This window comes from Bactrocera neohumeralis, chromosome 2 (genome assembly GCF_024586455.1).
Source record: "Bactrocera neohumeralis isolate Rockhampton chromosome 2, APGP_CSIRO_Bneo_wtdbg2-racon-allhic-juicebox.fasta_v2, whole genome shotgun sequence".
Lineage (NCBI taxonomy): Eukaryota > Metazoa > Arthropoda > Insecta > Diptera > Tephritidae > Bactrocera > Bactrocera neohumeralis.
In genome coordinates this window covers 18,292,677-18,310,530 of record NC_065919.1, presented here as the reverse complement: position 1 = coordinate 18,310,530, position 17,854 = coordinate 18,292,677, and the positions used below count along the sequence as shown (strand labels likewise).

The following is a 17,854-nucleotide window of genomic DNA, read 5'->3' as shown; positions in this document are numbered from 1 at the left end:
GTGATTACCTCTCGCTATTATTGTGATGGTAGGTTAGTAATCTAATTTCCTTGCATTAAAAATACGACTTTTAAATATGATTTTGTTCGTCGTTTAAATTAACTCCTCTCAAAGCAGTTTATGCTGGGGCCTACCGTTGGAAGACTTCGATTACAGCTTATGTAAACCTTACCACCCTAACGGGGACTAAATAACCGTTACAAAACTAACAATGCCCTCTTTAGAAGAATTTCATTAATTAGAAATGCACTGATGACTTACCTGACCGAACAACTTTCCCTCTTCGCGTTGCACTAAATTACAGATTTGTGCGCGCACCAACAGGTGGGTATCATCCAATACCGTATTAAAGAAGCGCCGTGTAGGTAGTAGTGCTTCCAAATCGATAATAAATTCCAAAAAACGTTCACAATATGCAACAACATTTGGTTGAACATCACCCTCTAACGGTATGGTGTCCAATATACGCAAAAATTGTATGATTAAATTCTGCAAAATGAATTTGCTTAAGCAATGTGATTTTACAAAATGTTGCAAAATACAAATTTTTTGTCAAAACTTGCCTGCAAAAAATGTCTTTCCCATTCGACTTCCGGCTTTGCATTGCCCTTTTCTTTCTTCTGCAAACGGCGCCAAAATTTACGCCATTCCGGCACTTCACGCAGCTCTTGCTCTAAACGCTCTTCACAGAATTTCAAAAATACAAAATATTAGTTCTTTCCACAATACAAACCAATTATATACTTACTTGGCTGCAGACAACTCCACATTGACAGCGAAACTAAACGTTTTGCCTGCTCGCGACACAACTCGATTTCCATGCTATTAAAACAGTGATTGAGAAATATAAGTAACGCAGTTTTTTCACGCATTGTCGCGTGTCTGCCTCTACTATCATCCGTTGGCAAGCAGGTTTCCAGCACGTGTCTAAAGAAAGCGGGAAACTCCTCCGGTTTAGCTTCGAACAGTGGCCAAACTTCTACTCGTTCGCGAAACTTTTCATTAACCATAGCCACAATGGACATTAGATGAGCATGCGAGGCTGTTTCACGTTTATAATTAGGCCACAAATATTTCTCCAAGTACTGACTGAATTCCAGCATCATAATCCGCCGCGTCGCCGATTTGTGATCCAAAATTTCACGACTATATATATCTTCGATAATATTGCCATTGTAAGGCAGGAGTTCGTCTGCTGGTGTCTCGGGGGACCAGTATTGTGATGCAAGCTGCAAAATGCGCGAATAAGGTTTGTAAACGTTTAAAATAATTGTTGCATTAAAACATACCTGCCATATAATGTCGGCGCTAATTTGTGACACTGTCACGGTATGTGGATTTTGCTTGCTATTTGCGTCCGCCGTTTCGGAATGCTTACGTTTTTGCTTCATTTTTATTTCTTATTTTTATAAGAAAATAAACAGAAATCGAAATAAGGTAAATTATTTTTGCAATGGGAGACGAACTTGTGTTGATGTTGACAGCCGGCTGTTTACAGCTGAAATTGTAATAGATTGTGGTTGTCAAAAGCAAACAACAACGCAAGGTTGCATTTGGGGAAGCAAATGCTGTAAACATTATAAATTGGAACATATGCGATATATGTGCATAATTATTAATTTTTATATGGTTATTTCATAAATATTGCATTTTTATTCCTGAATTCTAGAATGGAAAGTATTATTGACAAGTTAGCGATTCTATGGTTACTTAAATAACCATGAAGTGTTTTGCTATACGGTTAAAGTGTTTAGTGGATCGATATCTTTTTTATGTATCGATAGTTATCAATGACATATTGTTATTCATACGTTAAAATTAAAATTTCAAAATAATTTAAAACAAATGAAAAAATAATATTAAAATATTATTCAATTCTTAAACTAAATTGTGGTACGCAGATGGTATTGCCTTAATAACGCAGCCTTTTCCAGCCAGGAAAAGAAGCGAAATAGGTTGGTTTTGTCGTGAACGAGGGCAAGATAACGTACTTGGAAGATGATGATCCAGCGAAAAAGGTCTTGCTATTCGAGACTCAGGAGTGGACAGCGGAAGCATCCACGCATTCAATGGAAGCACAAACTGTATAGCGGGTTGCCTGCACTCAGGATATACAACAGGCATGATCTCGATTAGGAAAGAGGCAACTGGCGAAGTTTTGTGTTCTCGGCTCAGACATACCCAAGTAAATTTATTTTTTAATCCTTAATGAGTTAAGGAATCTAAATAAGAAGTTATCTAAAATCGTCTATATAGATTGTAAACTTACCGTTGCAGAAGAATCCTATACATCTGTAAATGGAAATGCATATAAGTATAAATATTACAATTCAAACCTCCCAACTGCATAATTATTAGCAAAAATATATAAAAATCGTTGATCATTCTTTAAATAAATACATTCGATTTATTTTTATATTTATCGCAGCAACTTATATAAAGTGATATTTTATGTTTAATAATTTCACGCATATTTATTATTTCATAATTTGCTTAAGTCTTTAAATTACATACATACATAGTCGTATAATTTTATTTATTTTTTTTTTTATTTCTTGTATACATATATAAGTATTTTCAATACAAGTAACATTTATTTGTCAGTAAGCCTAGATATACTAAATAAATAATGCATATATGTATGTATATATATTTTTTTATTGATGTACGTTTGTGTGTTTGACAATACTCTTGAAGAGAAGTTACATTGAGCAAGAACGGCGCATATTTAAATTAAAATTATGCTAAATTCTTAAAAAAAGAATAATTGTTATGAAATTCAATATTTTATATTTAATAGTTAAAGAAATTTAGATTTAGGATTTTATCTTGTAACAACTAAGTAAAAGTTGCTATAAAAATACTTTTCTGTCAGTACAATATTGTTTTTACACATTTTTAATATCTACTGTTTGGCAAAGTAGTATTTAAAATTATTCATTTATTTGTTTTGTATTTAAAATTAGGAAAATTGTTATTTTACGTTTAAAAAAATATAATTTATAATTTGTTAGTATAAGCTGCTAAATATTTTAGTTATAATTGTAATAGAATAATTAAAAAAAAAAAACAAAAGTGGAGCAGAAAAATAATCAAAATAATGAAACCAAATTGATATTGAAATCAATTGTTTTGTGTTGAAAGTTAAATTCTTGAATATAAATAATTAAATTTCGAATATGGTATTAAAATTATATTTTTGTGTATATATTTTGTTCGCTTTTGTTTTCTTTTTTACATAGTGTAATATATTTTTTAGCATTATTTGAATTTTACTTAGCACAAAAGTAATTTATTCAGTTAACTAAAACAAATTATTCTAACTAATTACAGTGCTATATTAGTTTCGTATATAAGAAGTTTATACGTATGTGTAAAAAATTCATAGAGTTAGTGTATTCTCTAACAAAGAAATTAATTCAATATTTGTTACTAACAAAAAAAACAAAAAATAAGCTATATTAAAAAATATAAATATACAACATATGTACATATTTATGTATATATATAAAATAAAAAAATGTTTATTTAAAGTAAAACTCAACAATTTTTAAATTAAAAAAAATTATACAGGTATTTTTATATAAATGTGTATACATTAAAATTGTTTAGTTTAGTTCTTTCGTTGCAATATCTACTTTTCGCTTATTGTCTCATTTTTATATACTTTTGTAGCTTTTATAATAATAATTTTATTATTTTTATTTATTCTTTATCTCATTTTTTCATTTAGTATATTCGAATGCTTCACTTAGCTAATAAATGTTTGCTTAGCTTGTAGCAAATGTAGTATTTATGAGCTACTGAGCTGACTTGAGTATTTCTTATTGTTACTTACATACATACATTTACATAATACATACTTGTCTACTACTTTTTAAATAAGATTTAACGTTATAAATAAAAGTATGTGTAAATAATTACTAAATATTATGTATTTTCGAACTTTCTTATATAACTATCATACTACCGCATACTTGACATACCCGGGACCATCACCTGTGTGTTTGTTAATGTTTTTCTTTTAGTCAGTTAGTAGCTTTGCTTGCTTTCATTATTTTTCTGTTTTTATTTTGTCTGATTTTGCAATATCTTGTTCGTAACGTTTCAAGTTGTTCGGTAGAAATATTGTATGCCAATTGGTAATTTACAAAATAACTTAGATGTAATTATTTTAACTGTAAATGCCAGCGTTTACACGATCTACATATACACAGTTCTTCTACACATGGCATAGGTTGAATTTTAAATGAGCTCGGCCACAGCATCGTCTCCCTCACGTATGGGCGCTTGGAAGGTGGACCCAGTGAATTCATACATCTGCAAATATAAGAAATTTGGTGTTTAAAGAGAAGATAAAAATTAAGAGAGGAAAAGCCAATAAGGCGAGTGCCGAGTGTAGTCACAGTTATGTTTTTTAGGGGTTTCTTCAGCACAAAACTTGTTGAAATTTAAGGCCTCATAATATTCATAAACATAACCACAACTAATGCTAGTTAAATTTCAACAAAATTGCAACTCACCGATGGCGCTCGATTGTTGCGCAACGTCGCATAGTCGGCAAATTCATTAATATGTGCATCGTGAACACGCCCCAGCGCATTGCTATTGCTCATATTGACACCAACTACATTTTCAGCATTGTGCACAGCTGTGCTGTTCAAGCCGTGATTGCTGTGATTACCGTTACGTGGCTGTATAGTGGCATAGGTGTTGTCAACAACACTATGATGTGGCACATGGTGCTCCAGTTGAGCCTGAAAGAACAAGCGAAATATTTCCGTTAAATAAATTTTGGTATTGAACTTAAGGAAGAGTAAAGAAAGCTAAAAATAGATAGCAATATATTCTATAAAGGGTGAACCATTTCGAGATTTTCTACTTTTTTAAAGACTTTTATTGGGAAATGTTTATCATCATTCGAAAGAACATTCTTTGGCATTTATTTTTAGAAGATTATCTCTTTCATATGTTGGCCGCGGCTATATACTCAGATAGTCCAATTGTTGAGTCTAATTTTCGATGATTCGTTCAAGTGTTTCGACTGGTAACTAGCGAATGACACGAAGGATGTTTTGCTCCAAGGCCTCCATCGAAGCGGGATTGTTCGCATAGACTTTAGACTTTCCATATCCCCACAGGAAAAAGTCTAATAATGTGATATCACATGATCTTGGTGGTCAATCGACCGGCCAAAAATGTGAAAATATGTGCTCACCGATGTGTTCTCTCAATAAATCCATTGATTGATGCGATGTGTGGGAAGTAGCACCGTCTTGTTGACGCCAAATGTCGCCGAGATAACGAGCTTCAGTTTCAGGCACCAAACAGTCGGTTACAATGGTGCGTAACGGTCGATATTAACGGTTACGATCTCACCGGCAAATTTTTGAAATATGGACCGATGATTCCACCGTTCCACAAACCACACCAAACCGTTGTTTTTTCTAGATGAATCTTTTCGGGGGCTCTTCGTCCCAAATGCGGCAATTTAGCTTGTTTAGATATCCATTGAGCCAGAAATGGGCCTCATCATTGAACAAAATTTGGCTCGAAAAGGTCAGAGCTTCCTGGAACTTTTCAAGTCAGTTCGAGTTGCTGCGAACGGCGCCCAATCGACTCTCCGCGGTGTGTATAGTTTCAGCTACGGCTGCTATATTTTCTTCACTGCGTGCTGGACGTGGTCTAATCAGTCGAATATTACCCAATAATGAAGGCTGGATCTCAAGATGGGTGATGGTGTTGCGAATAGTACGCTCAATAGGTCGATTATGTTGACCATAAGTTGAGCGCAGCGCGCGAAACACATTCTTTACAGAACATGAATTTTCGTTTTGCTAAGGCGTAAGTCTTTCCATGATGAAATGCCAGACAATATTGAACAAAAATACCATGACAGCTTGACACGATTCACGTGTGATCTGTCAAAAAGGGGCCATTGAAAAAAGTACCTCTACTTGGATCACCCGCTACATATAGATTAGCTACATTTTTTACATTTCTACAACAACAACAAAAAACATCAGTTTTCAAATGCTATACAACACTTACTGGTGAATCCGAGTTCGAAATATGGTCGGGTTCAGAGAAAACCTGCATCGTCAACTCTTGCTCCTCGTAGAGTTTGAGTTTTCTGCGAATAAAAATTATATGATTACATTTTTTTATCTAAGGAAATTTTCACAATACACTTACTGTTCAATCCACAAAGGATTCTCTGTGGTATTCAAGTCCTCTATTATTTGTTTCTTAATTAAAGCCTCTTTGCGGCGATTTTCTACGGGCACGGAAAGGTTCCTAAAGAAAATATTAATATAAAAACTTGAGTAAAAATAATAAAATCTTAAACAACTAACTCACCAATGTTTGAGGCAACAACACAACACAACAAAACTGATGACGCCCACAAAGAGCACAATGACCAAAGCGACCAGACCAGCTACCGCCAAATCAAATTCATCTTGCACGATAGTGATATAAGCGGGCACAACATTCTCAATAGCAAAACCGGCATAATAGTCCTACACGCAAAAATAGTGTACGAAACAAATAATATATTTCACTATACAGAAAACATCAAGGCATCACCCCCCACTCACCCGCAGGTAATCGTAATTCGCATCGATAACTTTTAATATTTCATCGACAGCGGCGATTTGTTGCGTATGCGGCTCGACAGCATGGAAAAATAAATCACACCAATCCATGCGTATGCGGCCCATGGCATCCACGTGATAGCGTATCTCATCGACAATGATGCGATGTTGCGTTGCATTGCGCAATTCAGCGATGATTTCCTCCTGCTCTTGATGCACCTCCTCGGGCGGACGTGAGAGTATCACGCGCACTAATTGCGTGGAGTCAAATACCCATACATAGACTTTGGTACGTGTGCTTTGCTGTGGTTGCTCCAATTCTTTGGCAATCACTTCCAGCTCAAAGCGATCTTGATTGTATTCAGCCATGAAAGCGGCGGTAGTGATGCGGCCATCGGCAGAAATTGCTGCGTACACAAAGATATATTATACATTACAAGTGAAATAAGCGCAAAAATCAATATTTTCCTAAAGGAAATGTAACCTCAAAAACTTCAATATTAAAGTTAACGAAATTTATACACTGTACTTACAGAATGGACTTGGCACTATGGAACCTGTTGCCTTGGTGGCGCCAAATTTGTAAAGATTCGAAGCCACAATCATATACTCGATTTTGGCATTCTTGCCTTCATCCGCATCGGTAGCATTTACAACGGTTATGACACTGTTAACGGCTGCCTTGGCGTTGACGCCGGCGTAGTAGACCTGCGAGCGTGAGATTTTAGAACTTGTTCAAGTATTTATTAATTTAAAGTGTTTATAGTTACCTCTTTTTCGAATATTGGCGCGTTGTCATTTTCATCGAGTACCGTTATCCACACTTTAGCCACAGTATTGTCACGTTCAAGGCTTTTTATTGAAAATGAAGCACGCTCCTCTTCCGATATATGTAAATCTGACTTGATGCTTGCAAGTATGTAAAGTGTGTAGAAATCAGTATCCTCTCTGAAAATTCAAAACAAATTGTGATTAATGTAAATATGAAGATATACAAAAAAATTAACCTAACAGTTGTTGTGACACAAAACACTAATCTAAAATCAATGGAGATAACGGGTTTTTCAATAGGGACAGCAAACGACGACATATTTTTTCCCCGCTGTTTTGACATTTCTCTTCAGTAAGGTTTGGCATTTCATCATGCAAAGATACATGATCCAACAACGTGTCGAAATTATTAAAATCTACTAGCGGGATTTGGAATCAGTAGCCTCTACGTCCAATTTATGGTCATCATCATTGTTCTGTCAGATCAACAATTAAGCGTCTAGCGAAAAAATTTGAATCCACAGGCACAGGACAAAATGTTCCCGTCCCCGTAGTGTAGAGAAGGCGCCAAATGTCTGTGACGTCGTTGTGGCGAATTTTTGCGAAAAGATCTTGGCCTACACCCTTCTAAGATCAAATTGACGCAAGATTTGAAGCCGCTTGACCACCAAAATCCCGGAATCGTCTTATGTTCGTCTTATGTAGAAAATGATCCCAATTTTCATCGAAAAATCATCTTCAGCGATGAGGCTCATTTCTGGCTGAATAGCTTCTTCAATAAGATGCATTATTGGTCTGGCAGCAATTTACACGTAACTTATGAGTCACCATAGCATGCCGAAAAAATTACGGTTTGGTGCGGTTTATAAGCTGACGGTGTCATTGGGCCGTACTTCTTCCGTGATGATCAAGACCGGCACGGTACTATGAATAGGAATCGCTACAGCTCAATGATAACCGAATATTATTGGCCCGAGTTGGATGATATGGACTTGAACAATATGTGGCTCCAACAGGACGGCGCCACAAAGCGAATGTCACAATCGATTTATTGGAAACCAAGTTTGGTAAACGTGTTATCTCACGAAATGGCCTTGTCAATTGGCCTCCTCGGTCGAGTGATTTAACCCCGTTAGAATACTTCCTGTGATGCTACGTCAAGTCTATGGTCTCTAATATCGCACGTGAAATTGTAGCAGTATCGGCCGATTTATACTTGAAAGAGTGACATGGTCGGATTACGCCCGATATATCAATTTTTACTCTAGTTACAGCTTGCACGGACGGACGGTCGGACGGACGGACAGACAATCACTCGGAATTCAACTCGACTCGTAGTACTGGTTATTTTCAATTATATATAACAAGACATCTATCTCGATTATTTTTAAGTGTTACAAACAACCGTTAGGTGAACAAAACTATTATACTACTATATTATATAACAGTATAAAAATGGTGACTCACCTGTCCAAACTCTTGTTCGTGTAAATATCGCCAGTTGCTTTATCCACAACAAAAGCATTATCTTCATTGCCCAACAACAAATAGTAATAGACATCCCTATTGTGTTTGCTACGCGCCGTAGCCTGTATGCGTCCAATCTTGACATCGCGGCCACTATTCTCCTTGATCGAGATTTTATAAGGATTTGCAGCATCCGGAAATTCAGGACGATTTTCATTGGCGTCAACAATGCTAATGCTAAGGAAGCGTAATGTTTCAAACGGTGTGGGATTGCCAGCATCACGAGCCACCAAAATGATGTCATAGCTGAGTGTAAAAATTGGAATGAAAATTAAGAAAACATTTAATAGGAGAACCAAGAGTAGACACAAAACACGCATTTACGCACTTTGCGCGCTCCTTGCGATTCAACTCGCGCTTCGTGCGCAATTCACCGGTTGCTGCATCGATGCGGAACTCATCGGTCTCCTGCACATTCTCATTGTTCACTTGCAGATGATAGGAAAGCACGCCATTCTCATCGGTATCATTGTCGGTAGCCTTAACGGTTATGAGCAGATAATCTTGTTGTACAATATCCTAAAAACAAACAAGAAGAGGAAGAGTATGTAATATAAAGCCATACATATACCACCAAAAAAATTCTACACTTACACCAGGTATCTCGATGGTGGCATTCGACAGCGCTGGTATCACGAATACCGGCCGATAATGATTCACGCCCATAACTGTGATCAGCACTCGCGTGCGACTCTCCATTGTGCCCGAACCCTGTGTATCACGTGCGACCACTTCCAATGCATACACGCCCTTCTTGCCGCTCAAGCTTTGCGCTGGATAGATAATGCCGGTTTGCGCGTCCAACCGGAAGAGTCCCTGCTCATTGCCATCGGCGATGAAATAGCGCACATCGCCGAATATACCCTCATCCGCATCGAGCGCCTTCACTTGCAGCAATGCAGCTGGCGGACTAACGGCGGCATTCTCGGCCAGCGTTGTGGTGTATTGAGTTTGTGTGAAAATCGGCGCATTATCATTGACATCCAGCACATTGATATGAATCTGCAATGAACGTAGCAACAAAAATGCATTACATAAATGCAGAAAATATTTATAAATATTATATAATGTATGTCTTTACCGCCGCTGTTGCCGATTTCTGCACCGTAGTCGGCGCTTTGTCCTGCGCCACCGCCGTCAAGGTGATTTCGCTGATCTTCTCACGATCGAGTATCGTTGCATCGGCCACCATTATGCTGCCGGTGTATGCATCAATGCTAAAATACTTATTATACTCGCCAATTAGCGTATATGTTATCTCGCCGAAGGTGCCAACATCAGCATCGAAGGCCTCCACTTTGCCGGCGACTGTGCCGCGCGGTGAATTCTCCGTCACATTGAAGTGATACTCGGATTGGCTGAAGTGTGGCTCGTTGTCGTTCAAATTGATGATATCGACGGTGACTTCAGCGGTCGATGTGAGTGACGGCACACCGGTATCGCTCACTGTGGCAACGAATTTCACCTCTTTCAGTGTTTCATAGTCAATGCGCGCTGTTGAGGTGATCACACCGCTCGTCTTGTTGATGGTGAAATATGCATTTGGTGTTATGTTGTATTCACCAATAGTGGAGTCATCGTCATAAGCTTGTAGTGTTGTCAAAACTGAGCCGATTGGTTGCTCCTCGATCATTTGTAGCTTGATTACGGGGTTTTCGGCAGTCCATGGTGGATTGAATTTCTGGAAATTTAAATTTAAATTTAATTACAAATTAAGGTTTATTTCATAAATGTTATACAATGTATAATAAATGCACACAACACAACACTGCAGATTTGAGCTTGTGTCAAAGTGAAAAAAGAAACCAAAATAAAATAAAAATTCTATTACAAAATTATTATTAATTTATTTCAATTTAAAAATAAATCTGTTCAAAGCATGAACTCCGTTATTATACCGGCAATTGAAGCATCGGATATACCATATGGAAAATTCAAAATCTTATTTGTCAACGTTTTCACAATATTGTATAAAGCGGCCACATTAAGTCCGCGTAAACTTGGCTTGGATCTGCGCACCGTGAGTGTATTTGCAGAAACTTGGTTTTGAAATATTTTATTTTTTTTATTTACAGATTAATAAAGCGCTTGAAAATTCCTGTTGCAATACTTTATTATTACATTTGCACATCATATTTGTATCACTGATCATTTTAGCGAAATTTGTTTTTGGTTATGTGGGGCTTGCGGCCAACATTATAGCGTTGTGAGTATAAGTGTCTATGAAATTCCAATTAACACAGAAAAAGCATTAACTTCAGCTGAAATGAAGCTAATATCCTTCACAAATAAAAAAAAATCATAGCAGAACTTGGATTTTGAGAGTTCAGTTTGTATGGCAGCAATATGTTATAGTTGTTCGATCTGAACAATTTGTTCGGAGATTATAGCTTAGCCATGGACAATAAGTCATGCCAAATTTCGTGAAGATATATAGTCAAATTAAACGTGTTTTCATACAATAACTTGTTTTTGATAGTTCAGTTTGCATGGCAGCTATATGTTATAGTGGTCCGATCTGAACAATATGTTCGGAGATTATAGCGTTACCTTAGACAATAAGCCATGCCAAATTTAATTAAGATATCTAGTGAAATAAAAAGGTTTCCATACAAGAACTTGTTTCTATCTTCTTGATATATCAGTTTGTATGACAGTTACATACATACATATATGTTATAGTGGTCCCAAGCGGAAGTAGTCGATGGGTCATAAAAATATCAGCTATTCTGTAAAACAACCACGTTTTTTATATCCAAGAAGAAGAAAACCAGTACTTAAATGATCTTCATAGATCTTTACTACGGAGTTTTCTTATACAGAAGCATAGATATTATGCGAAATTTCCACAAAACACTCAGATTCTTTATATGAGCTGGGTAGGGTATTCATGCGATAGATCCAGTAAGTGCTATAAAGATCTGACAAAATTTTTATTTTTTTTTATTTTTTTAATTTTGTATCAAATTTCTACAAAGAAAGAAAACCACTATATGAGTCACTCTGTAACAATTATTCGTTGATCCCTTAATGATATATACTTATTTGCATAGATTCCTATAACAGCCAAATCTCATACATATATTTCATTGCATAGATTTCCCATTTTGGCGGAGGATTTTGGCGATCTCTTAGTTCCATCAATTTACGCGCAATTCGTGGAGAATATAATATTCACCACTTTAGAGGTAATAGTCGGCGGTTCAACGGTACGCTACTGCTTGCCATGCAAAATACCACTATTCAGCATATTCGTGGCGAAAAATATAATACAAATAACCGTTGGCATAGCGGCGCTGTAAGTTATCAGCAAAATATATACTTTTATGTATATATATATATATACAACAACAATTATTTCTAGTAACATGTACACAGATCTTCATCAAAGTCTTATATATCATATAGAAGAAACTGATTCGGACATTGCAGCAGATGAAAAGGAATTATTTTTGAAAAAAGAAAGTTTCATTTAAAATGGCACGCGGATGAAAGTTAAAAACGAACAAAAATTAAAAATCAAAAAGTGATAAACTATTAAGCCTCCAAATTCCGGTACTTTGACTTACCGGTGGTGTTTTGTTGACATCGGTGATTTGTATGTTGAGCAAACCACGTCCTTGTTGCACAGTGGGCGCCGTGCTGTCCGTAACAAGTACGCTAATTCTTATGACCTGAAGAAATGAAAGAAAATAAAGAAATTATAGTATACAAATTCTCTAAAGTAATGTTTCTACTTCAATGCTTACCGCAAAGAGATCGCGATCCAGCGCCTTATTCACGATCACCTGCCCCTTGCGATTTATGGTAAAGTATTCTTTGAACTGTTCACTATTTGGTACCTCTTTGCCGTCCTTGTCGATGGCGACAACATCGGTGCCGGCGAATTCGAGAGCGCTGTAAGTGGGCACATCTGGATCGAGCGCGATGAGAGTATGAACTAACGTGCCAACAGGCGCATCCTCGGGAATCTAGAGAATGTACATGAAGTATAAGAAAATAAATAATAATTAGAAATATATAATACAAAATACACGAGGCCGTCGAACGTCTAAAATATTGGGTAGTGGGCGAAGGTGAAAAATTCATTTTGAAATTGATTTTATATTTCTTATTCTTAATATTATATCCCGCCTATTTCACGACCTTTTGATATTATGCGGCATTTTGTCATTTAAAAAATTTCGTAGGACTGCAATTCAAATAAAAGCTTCTTAATAGATGATTTCCAAATCGCTTGAAAAAAACTTGTAGCAACCGATGTTAGAGAGTTAAAATCACAACAGCCGGTTCTACGATACCGGAATTGACTCGGATTTTATACAGATAAGGGCTGTTATTTCGAGCATCTAACCCTGTTTGGATCGGATACCTTCAAAATAGCAGCTGAAGGAAGAGGGAGATCATGTTATATACACTTGTCCCTCAGGATTCGTCTATCTTGAATCCGGCCAGGATCAGGGGCTCAGCAGGTAATTGAAGAGCCGTTTTTCCCCAAACAAAACTAACGCCATCTACCCGTGGCGAAGGGGAGTACCTGATTCGATGGAATGATGAGCTTATTGGAGATATGGACATGTACGATTTTGGTGTCCGACGGCCGACGAAGAAAAAGAAAACGTAAACTCAGAAGGAAGAATCTAGTGGAAGCTGAACTGGGGGAACTTGAAAACTCTAACAGGCGTCGTCGTGCGTAATGCAGAAACGACTGCCACAGATTTATCGACCCGGTCAAGACCGACATCCGACATACTGCGAACCCGATGATGATGGTACCTCAGCACTCGGATATTAACTTAAATATAGGGTGTACACTTAAGCATGAACAAAGAATTCACGTGAATCATATGCAGACGCATTTTTACTAAAAGCGGAGCATCAATGACCTTAGGTAAGAGCTAATGAATACCTTCTTCAAAAGTAAACGGCTATCTCTCCGACGAGTCTCGCTTCCTTGCTGCACGGAATTTAACACTTCCCACATTAAATCTACGATCGCATTATGGACGAAGGGGTCAGACTTGACCGCCACAATAATCCTCAATTTTATCGACTTTCGACATTTTGTACTTCTTCACTTCTTACAACCGCGATTATCGCCAAAGTACAAAGTCGCAACAAAATCCTCAAATCGCTAGTCGGCCACATACAAGGCAATCCGGCCGGTCCTTAACTACGCCGCACCAATATGGTGCACCTGGATGTGGTGAAACGCAGACGAGGAAGCTCCAAATTTGTCAGATCACTGCACTCCGGACTACGACAGGGTGCCTATTGATGTCTCGCATCGAACACCTGCATAGTGAGGCCCATATGCTCCCAGTTAAGGAGCATAATGAACTCCTCTCCAAGCAGTTCTTGCTGAGGTGCTTTCGCATAAATCATCCCTGCAGCCACCTGCTTTGAGCGGATTTTCTAGGAGCATCAAGGTGTCATTAAACACTACCCTGTCCAAACTTCGAACGCAACTAACTTCCAACAAGCACTGACCGCCATTCACAGTGGAGCCATCAACACCTTTACCGACTCTCTATCAATGAATGGCGTACTTGGAGTCAAACCACTACTCATTGCAGACGAAGAGCTCGAGCTGCTGCGAGAAACGAGAGTGACCCTTGCGCAGTTTCGTTCTGAATACTGTAGCAGGTTAACCTTCTACTTATCCAGAATAGACCCTAACATATCAAATATATGTCCAGCGTGCAATGAGTCTCCACATGACACTGGCCACCTCTTTGCATGCCCTGCTAACCCTACGCATCTGACATCTTTCTCCCTTTGGTCCGACCTCGTCCAAACAGCACGTTTCTAGCACGTCGACGACAACTTATCTAATCCTTACCGGGCATTAGGTATCCGTTGCAACAACAACAACAACCACCACTTGAAATTGGAAAACTGTACGAAAATAAAATATGTAGTGGTACAAATGGCAGGATCTCGATCTGCAAAAACGATTCATCAAAGAAGAGAGAGTTTGCACTATATCATATAGAAAGTGCACGCAGATAATACTAAAAAAAATAAAAAGGAAAAAAAAAACGACTGGAACCACCTTTTTCTGTGGTTACTATATGATCCCCTAATGCTTGAAGCCGACTCAATCGATCTGATTTCCCATATAAACCTGCATAAGCAACTACTCACCTCCGCATGCTGCGTTGCCGGAGTGAAGTATGGATCTTTATCGTTGCTGTTATTTATGTTTACCGTTAGCGTAGTTGTGCCCGAAAGACTTGGGGTACCCAAATCGGTTGCGAGCACTTCGATGTGGTAGGTATTGCGACGGTCATAATCCAGTTTGCGCGAAACAAAAACATCGCCGGTACGCTCATCAATGCGGAAATCATTGAAGCTGCCATGCTCAATGCGGTATCTACAAGGCAAATAAAAAGTGAGGGCATAAGATATGGATTTTAGAGTAAGAACGCTTGAAGCTGAAAGTTAATTAAATAAAATTTATACAAAATTTGAATAGACGATAACATAAACTGGTTGGAAGGCACGTACCACAGAGAAATCTTAATGTTTATGCCTACAAACTTGCCAGCTTTCACATTAAGACATTTTGATTACGGTTAGTATCGTCGGTTTACCCACCTGATCTCCGCATTTATGCCCGAATCTAAATCCTCAGCTTGCAGTTTCTCGACGCTGGTGCCGATTTCCGAATTCTCCTCCACCACTGCCGAATATTCCGCGGCAAGGAAGCGCGGCGCATGATTATTCACATCACGTACCGTTATATTCACACCACAATTTGTAGTGAAAACACCATCATTCGCCTCGACGGCGAACACCAAATAATCGCGCTTCAGGTAAGTCACATCCAGTGTTGCATTCGGACGTACCGTTATCTGGCCAGTACGCCGATCGATGGCGAAAACACTTGTGATTTGCTCATCACCAATAATGCGATAGGTTATGTCCGAAATGGTATCAGCATCGCGCGCCTTCACCACCAACGGCGAATCGAACACGTGTGCGCCTTCATCAACAGCGGCGCGATACAACGGACTCTCACACACTGGCGGCGAATCATTGGCATCGGTTACAGAAATACGCAGCGGCACCACCGATGTTTGGCCTTGACCGCCGTCGTCGGTTGCCTACACATAAGAATGGGGCGAAATAAGTGAAAACGAAATTAAATTCAAAGCATACGTTCACAAGACAAACTTGAAATTTCAAATCGAAGTCACATAATTGCAAATGAATTTCAAATAAGAACCACAAACTTACTACCCAACTTGTATGTATGGAAGTCAGTCGTGGCAACAATAACAATAGCAACAACAATGAATGAAACGCTATAAACATAATAATAGCAGCAGCAACAACAACGCGTGCTGAGCTCGTCACTCACTTTGTATGACAGAAAGTACGTGGTCTCCGTTTCATAGTCAAGGCACGTACGCGGCACCTCAGCTCGTCGGACCATCTCAGCTTGGCTCGTCGGCATTGTGGGGCGGACCGTGGCTGTTGCGCTGTGTTCCAACATTGTCGGCAAATGGGTGGGCACCACTGCTGTTGGCGCTGTAGCTGCTGTTTCGCTAATGACATCGTTAATGCTGCTGCGTGCTTCCGATTGTGTAACGACTTTATACTCCACCGTTGGTTCTGTATTGATATCTAGCGCATTAAAAAGTGCAGCACTGGGCTGTTCATTATCCTCCTCCTCCGTCGATGTTGTGGCGGATGATGGCATTTGACTGTAGTTATCCATATTGGCGAGCGATAAGAGCGATGCGTAATCTGTCGTATCGGTTTGCGTGTGCAATTGACGTCGCTGCCGACCAGCACGTCCATCTGCACCGACAGCCACTGTTGCTTGGCAATCGGCTAATGTTATTACACCAGTTTGTTCATTAACGTGAAAGAGTTCAGCACCGGTGCCGGATAGACTATAACGTATACCCGCATCACCATATTGACCCGAATCGACATCTTTCGCTGTGATGGTGGTAACATATTGACCGGGCGCAGCCGCTTCCGATATGCTTGCCGAATATGATTCATGCTCGAACATTGGCTTATTATCGTTGGCATCCAACACGGTGATGGTAATGGTGGCTGTGGAGGATAATTTCGGTTTCGTATCTGTCTCCTCGGCAATGACGAGCACAATAAATTTACGTTGATTGGGATTTTCATAGTCCAGTGTGCCGTTGCCGACGCGTATGTTGACTTGTGAGAAACCATTTACATACTTCGGTTCCACCTCAAATACGCCGGATACATCATCCAAGCGTAACGAGAATTTCGAATTGATGCCAACATCATGATCTGTCACATTCATGTCGAGCGCGAGTGGCGTACCGGGTGCTGTGTTCTCTTGCAGTGAAACTTCATATTCCTTCTTATTGAAGGTAGGCGGTGAATCGTTCACATCACGTATGGTTATGGTGGCTTGGGCGGTGGTACTCGTCAGTGCGTCACTGCTGGCGGTGCCATTGACGAGTTCACGGGCCTAAAAGAATGAAATAAAACAAGCAAAAGAGCATGAGAAGGGAGGCTGGAAACCATTTTAATTCAAAACAGACAAATGTGAAGACGTTAAATATTCTACTCGAGCCCAAAGGGACTATTTGCTCAGAAGAGACTATCGGCGTTGGAATATTATGGCGACTAAATATTTTTTAGAGTAAAATGATTTTGATTTTGAACACATGTTTATCTTTTTGCTCGATATTTTAAGGTTAGTGGTTTAAAAAAAACAAGTCTTAGTAAATCTTGGGTCTGTACCGGTTATGTAGATCCAGCAGTGGTGGGAACCCGTCAATAGTATTGGTGAATGGCTGAGTCAATTTATTTATTTATTTAGTTAAGTCTATGAACAAATAGATGGGTTAGGTTAAGTTTTGGGGGTCGTTTCTTGCGATGAAAACCTCGGGAACAGTTAAAACACCTGTCCTTTGTGATGTCAAACACTTTTTAGTTTAGATCAAGAAACGGTTCAA

General features: G+C 38.6%; 2 protein-coding genes across 4 annotated transcripts in view; both read right to left on the bottom strand.

The window, feature by feature from the left end:
- LOC126751020 (RNA helicase aquarius) overlaps window positions 1-1,482 on the bottom strand; it is a 30,003-nt gene extending 28,521 nt beyond the window's left edge. Inside the window, exons 1-4 of the mRNA XM_050460915.1 lie at window positions 1,290-1,482; window positions 749-1,229; window positions 564-682; window positions 262-489 (exon numbers count right to left, since the gene is read on the bottom strand). Coding sequence (XP_050316872.1) covers window positions 262-489; window positions 564-682; window positions 749-1,229; window positions 1,290-1,391 — 930 coding nt within the window. The 5' untranslated portion in view covers window positions 1,392-1,482. The remainder of the gene's footprint in view (window positions 1-261; window positions 490-563; window positions 683-748; window positions 1,230-1,289) is intronic.
- Window positions 1,483-3,733: 2,251 nt separating this feature from the next.
- The window catches only part of LOC126751018 (cadherin-87A), a 192,550-nt gene continuing 178,429 nt past the window's right edge, over window positions 3,734-17,854 (bottom strand). For all 3 annotated transcript variants that reach the window (XM_050460911.1, XM_050460913.1, XM_050460912.1), the window contains 17 exons: window positions 16,261-17,364; window positions 15,495-16,003; window positions 15,042-15,270; window positions 12,644-12,865; window positions 12,464-12,568; window positions 9,976-10,575; window positions 9,489-9,896; window positions 9,223-9,413; window positions 8,835-9,140; window positions 7,367-7,544; window positions 7,130-7,304; window positions 6,600-7,003; window positions 6,361-6,521; window positions 6,196-6,297; window positions 6,052-6,133; window positions 4,524-4,757; window positions 3,734-4,320 (listed from right to left, as the gene is read on the bottom strand). In XM_050460911.1, the coding sequence (XP_050316868.1) occupies window positions 4,246-4,320; window positions 4,524-4,757; window positions 6,052-6,133; window positions 6,196-6,297; window positions 6,361-6,521; window positions 6,600-7,003; window positions 7,130-7,304; window positions 7,367-7,544; window positions 8,835-9,140; window positions 9,223-9,413; window positions 9,489-9,896; window positions 9,976-10,575; window positions 12,464-12,568; window positions 12,644-12,865; window positions 15,042-15,270; window positions 15,495-16,003; window positions 16,261-17,364 (5,085 nt within the window). In that variant the 3' untranslated portion in view covers window positions 3,734-4,245. The remainder of the gene's footprint in view (window positions 4,321-4,523; window positions 4,758-6,051; window positions 6,134-6,195; window positions 6,298-6,360; window positions 6,522-6,599; window positions 7,004-7,129; window positions 7,305-7,366; window positions 7,545-8,834; window positions 9,141-9,222; window positions 9,414-9,488; window positions 9,897-9,975; window positions 10,576-12,463; window positions 12,569-12,643; window positions 12,866-15,041; window positions 15,271-15,494; window positions 16,004-16,260; window positions 17,365-17,854) is intronic.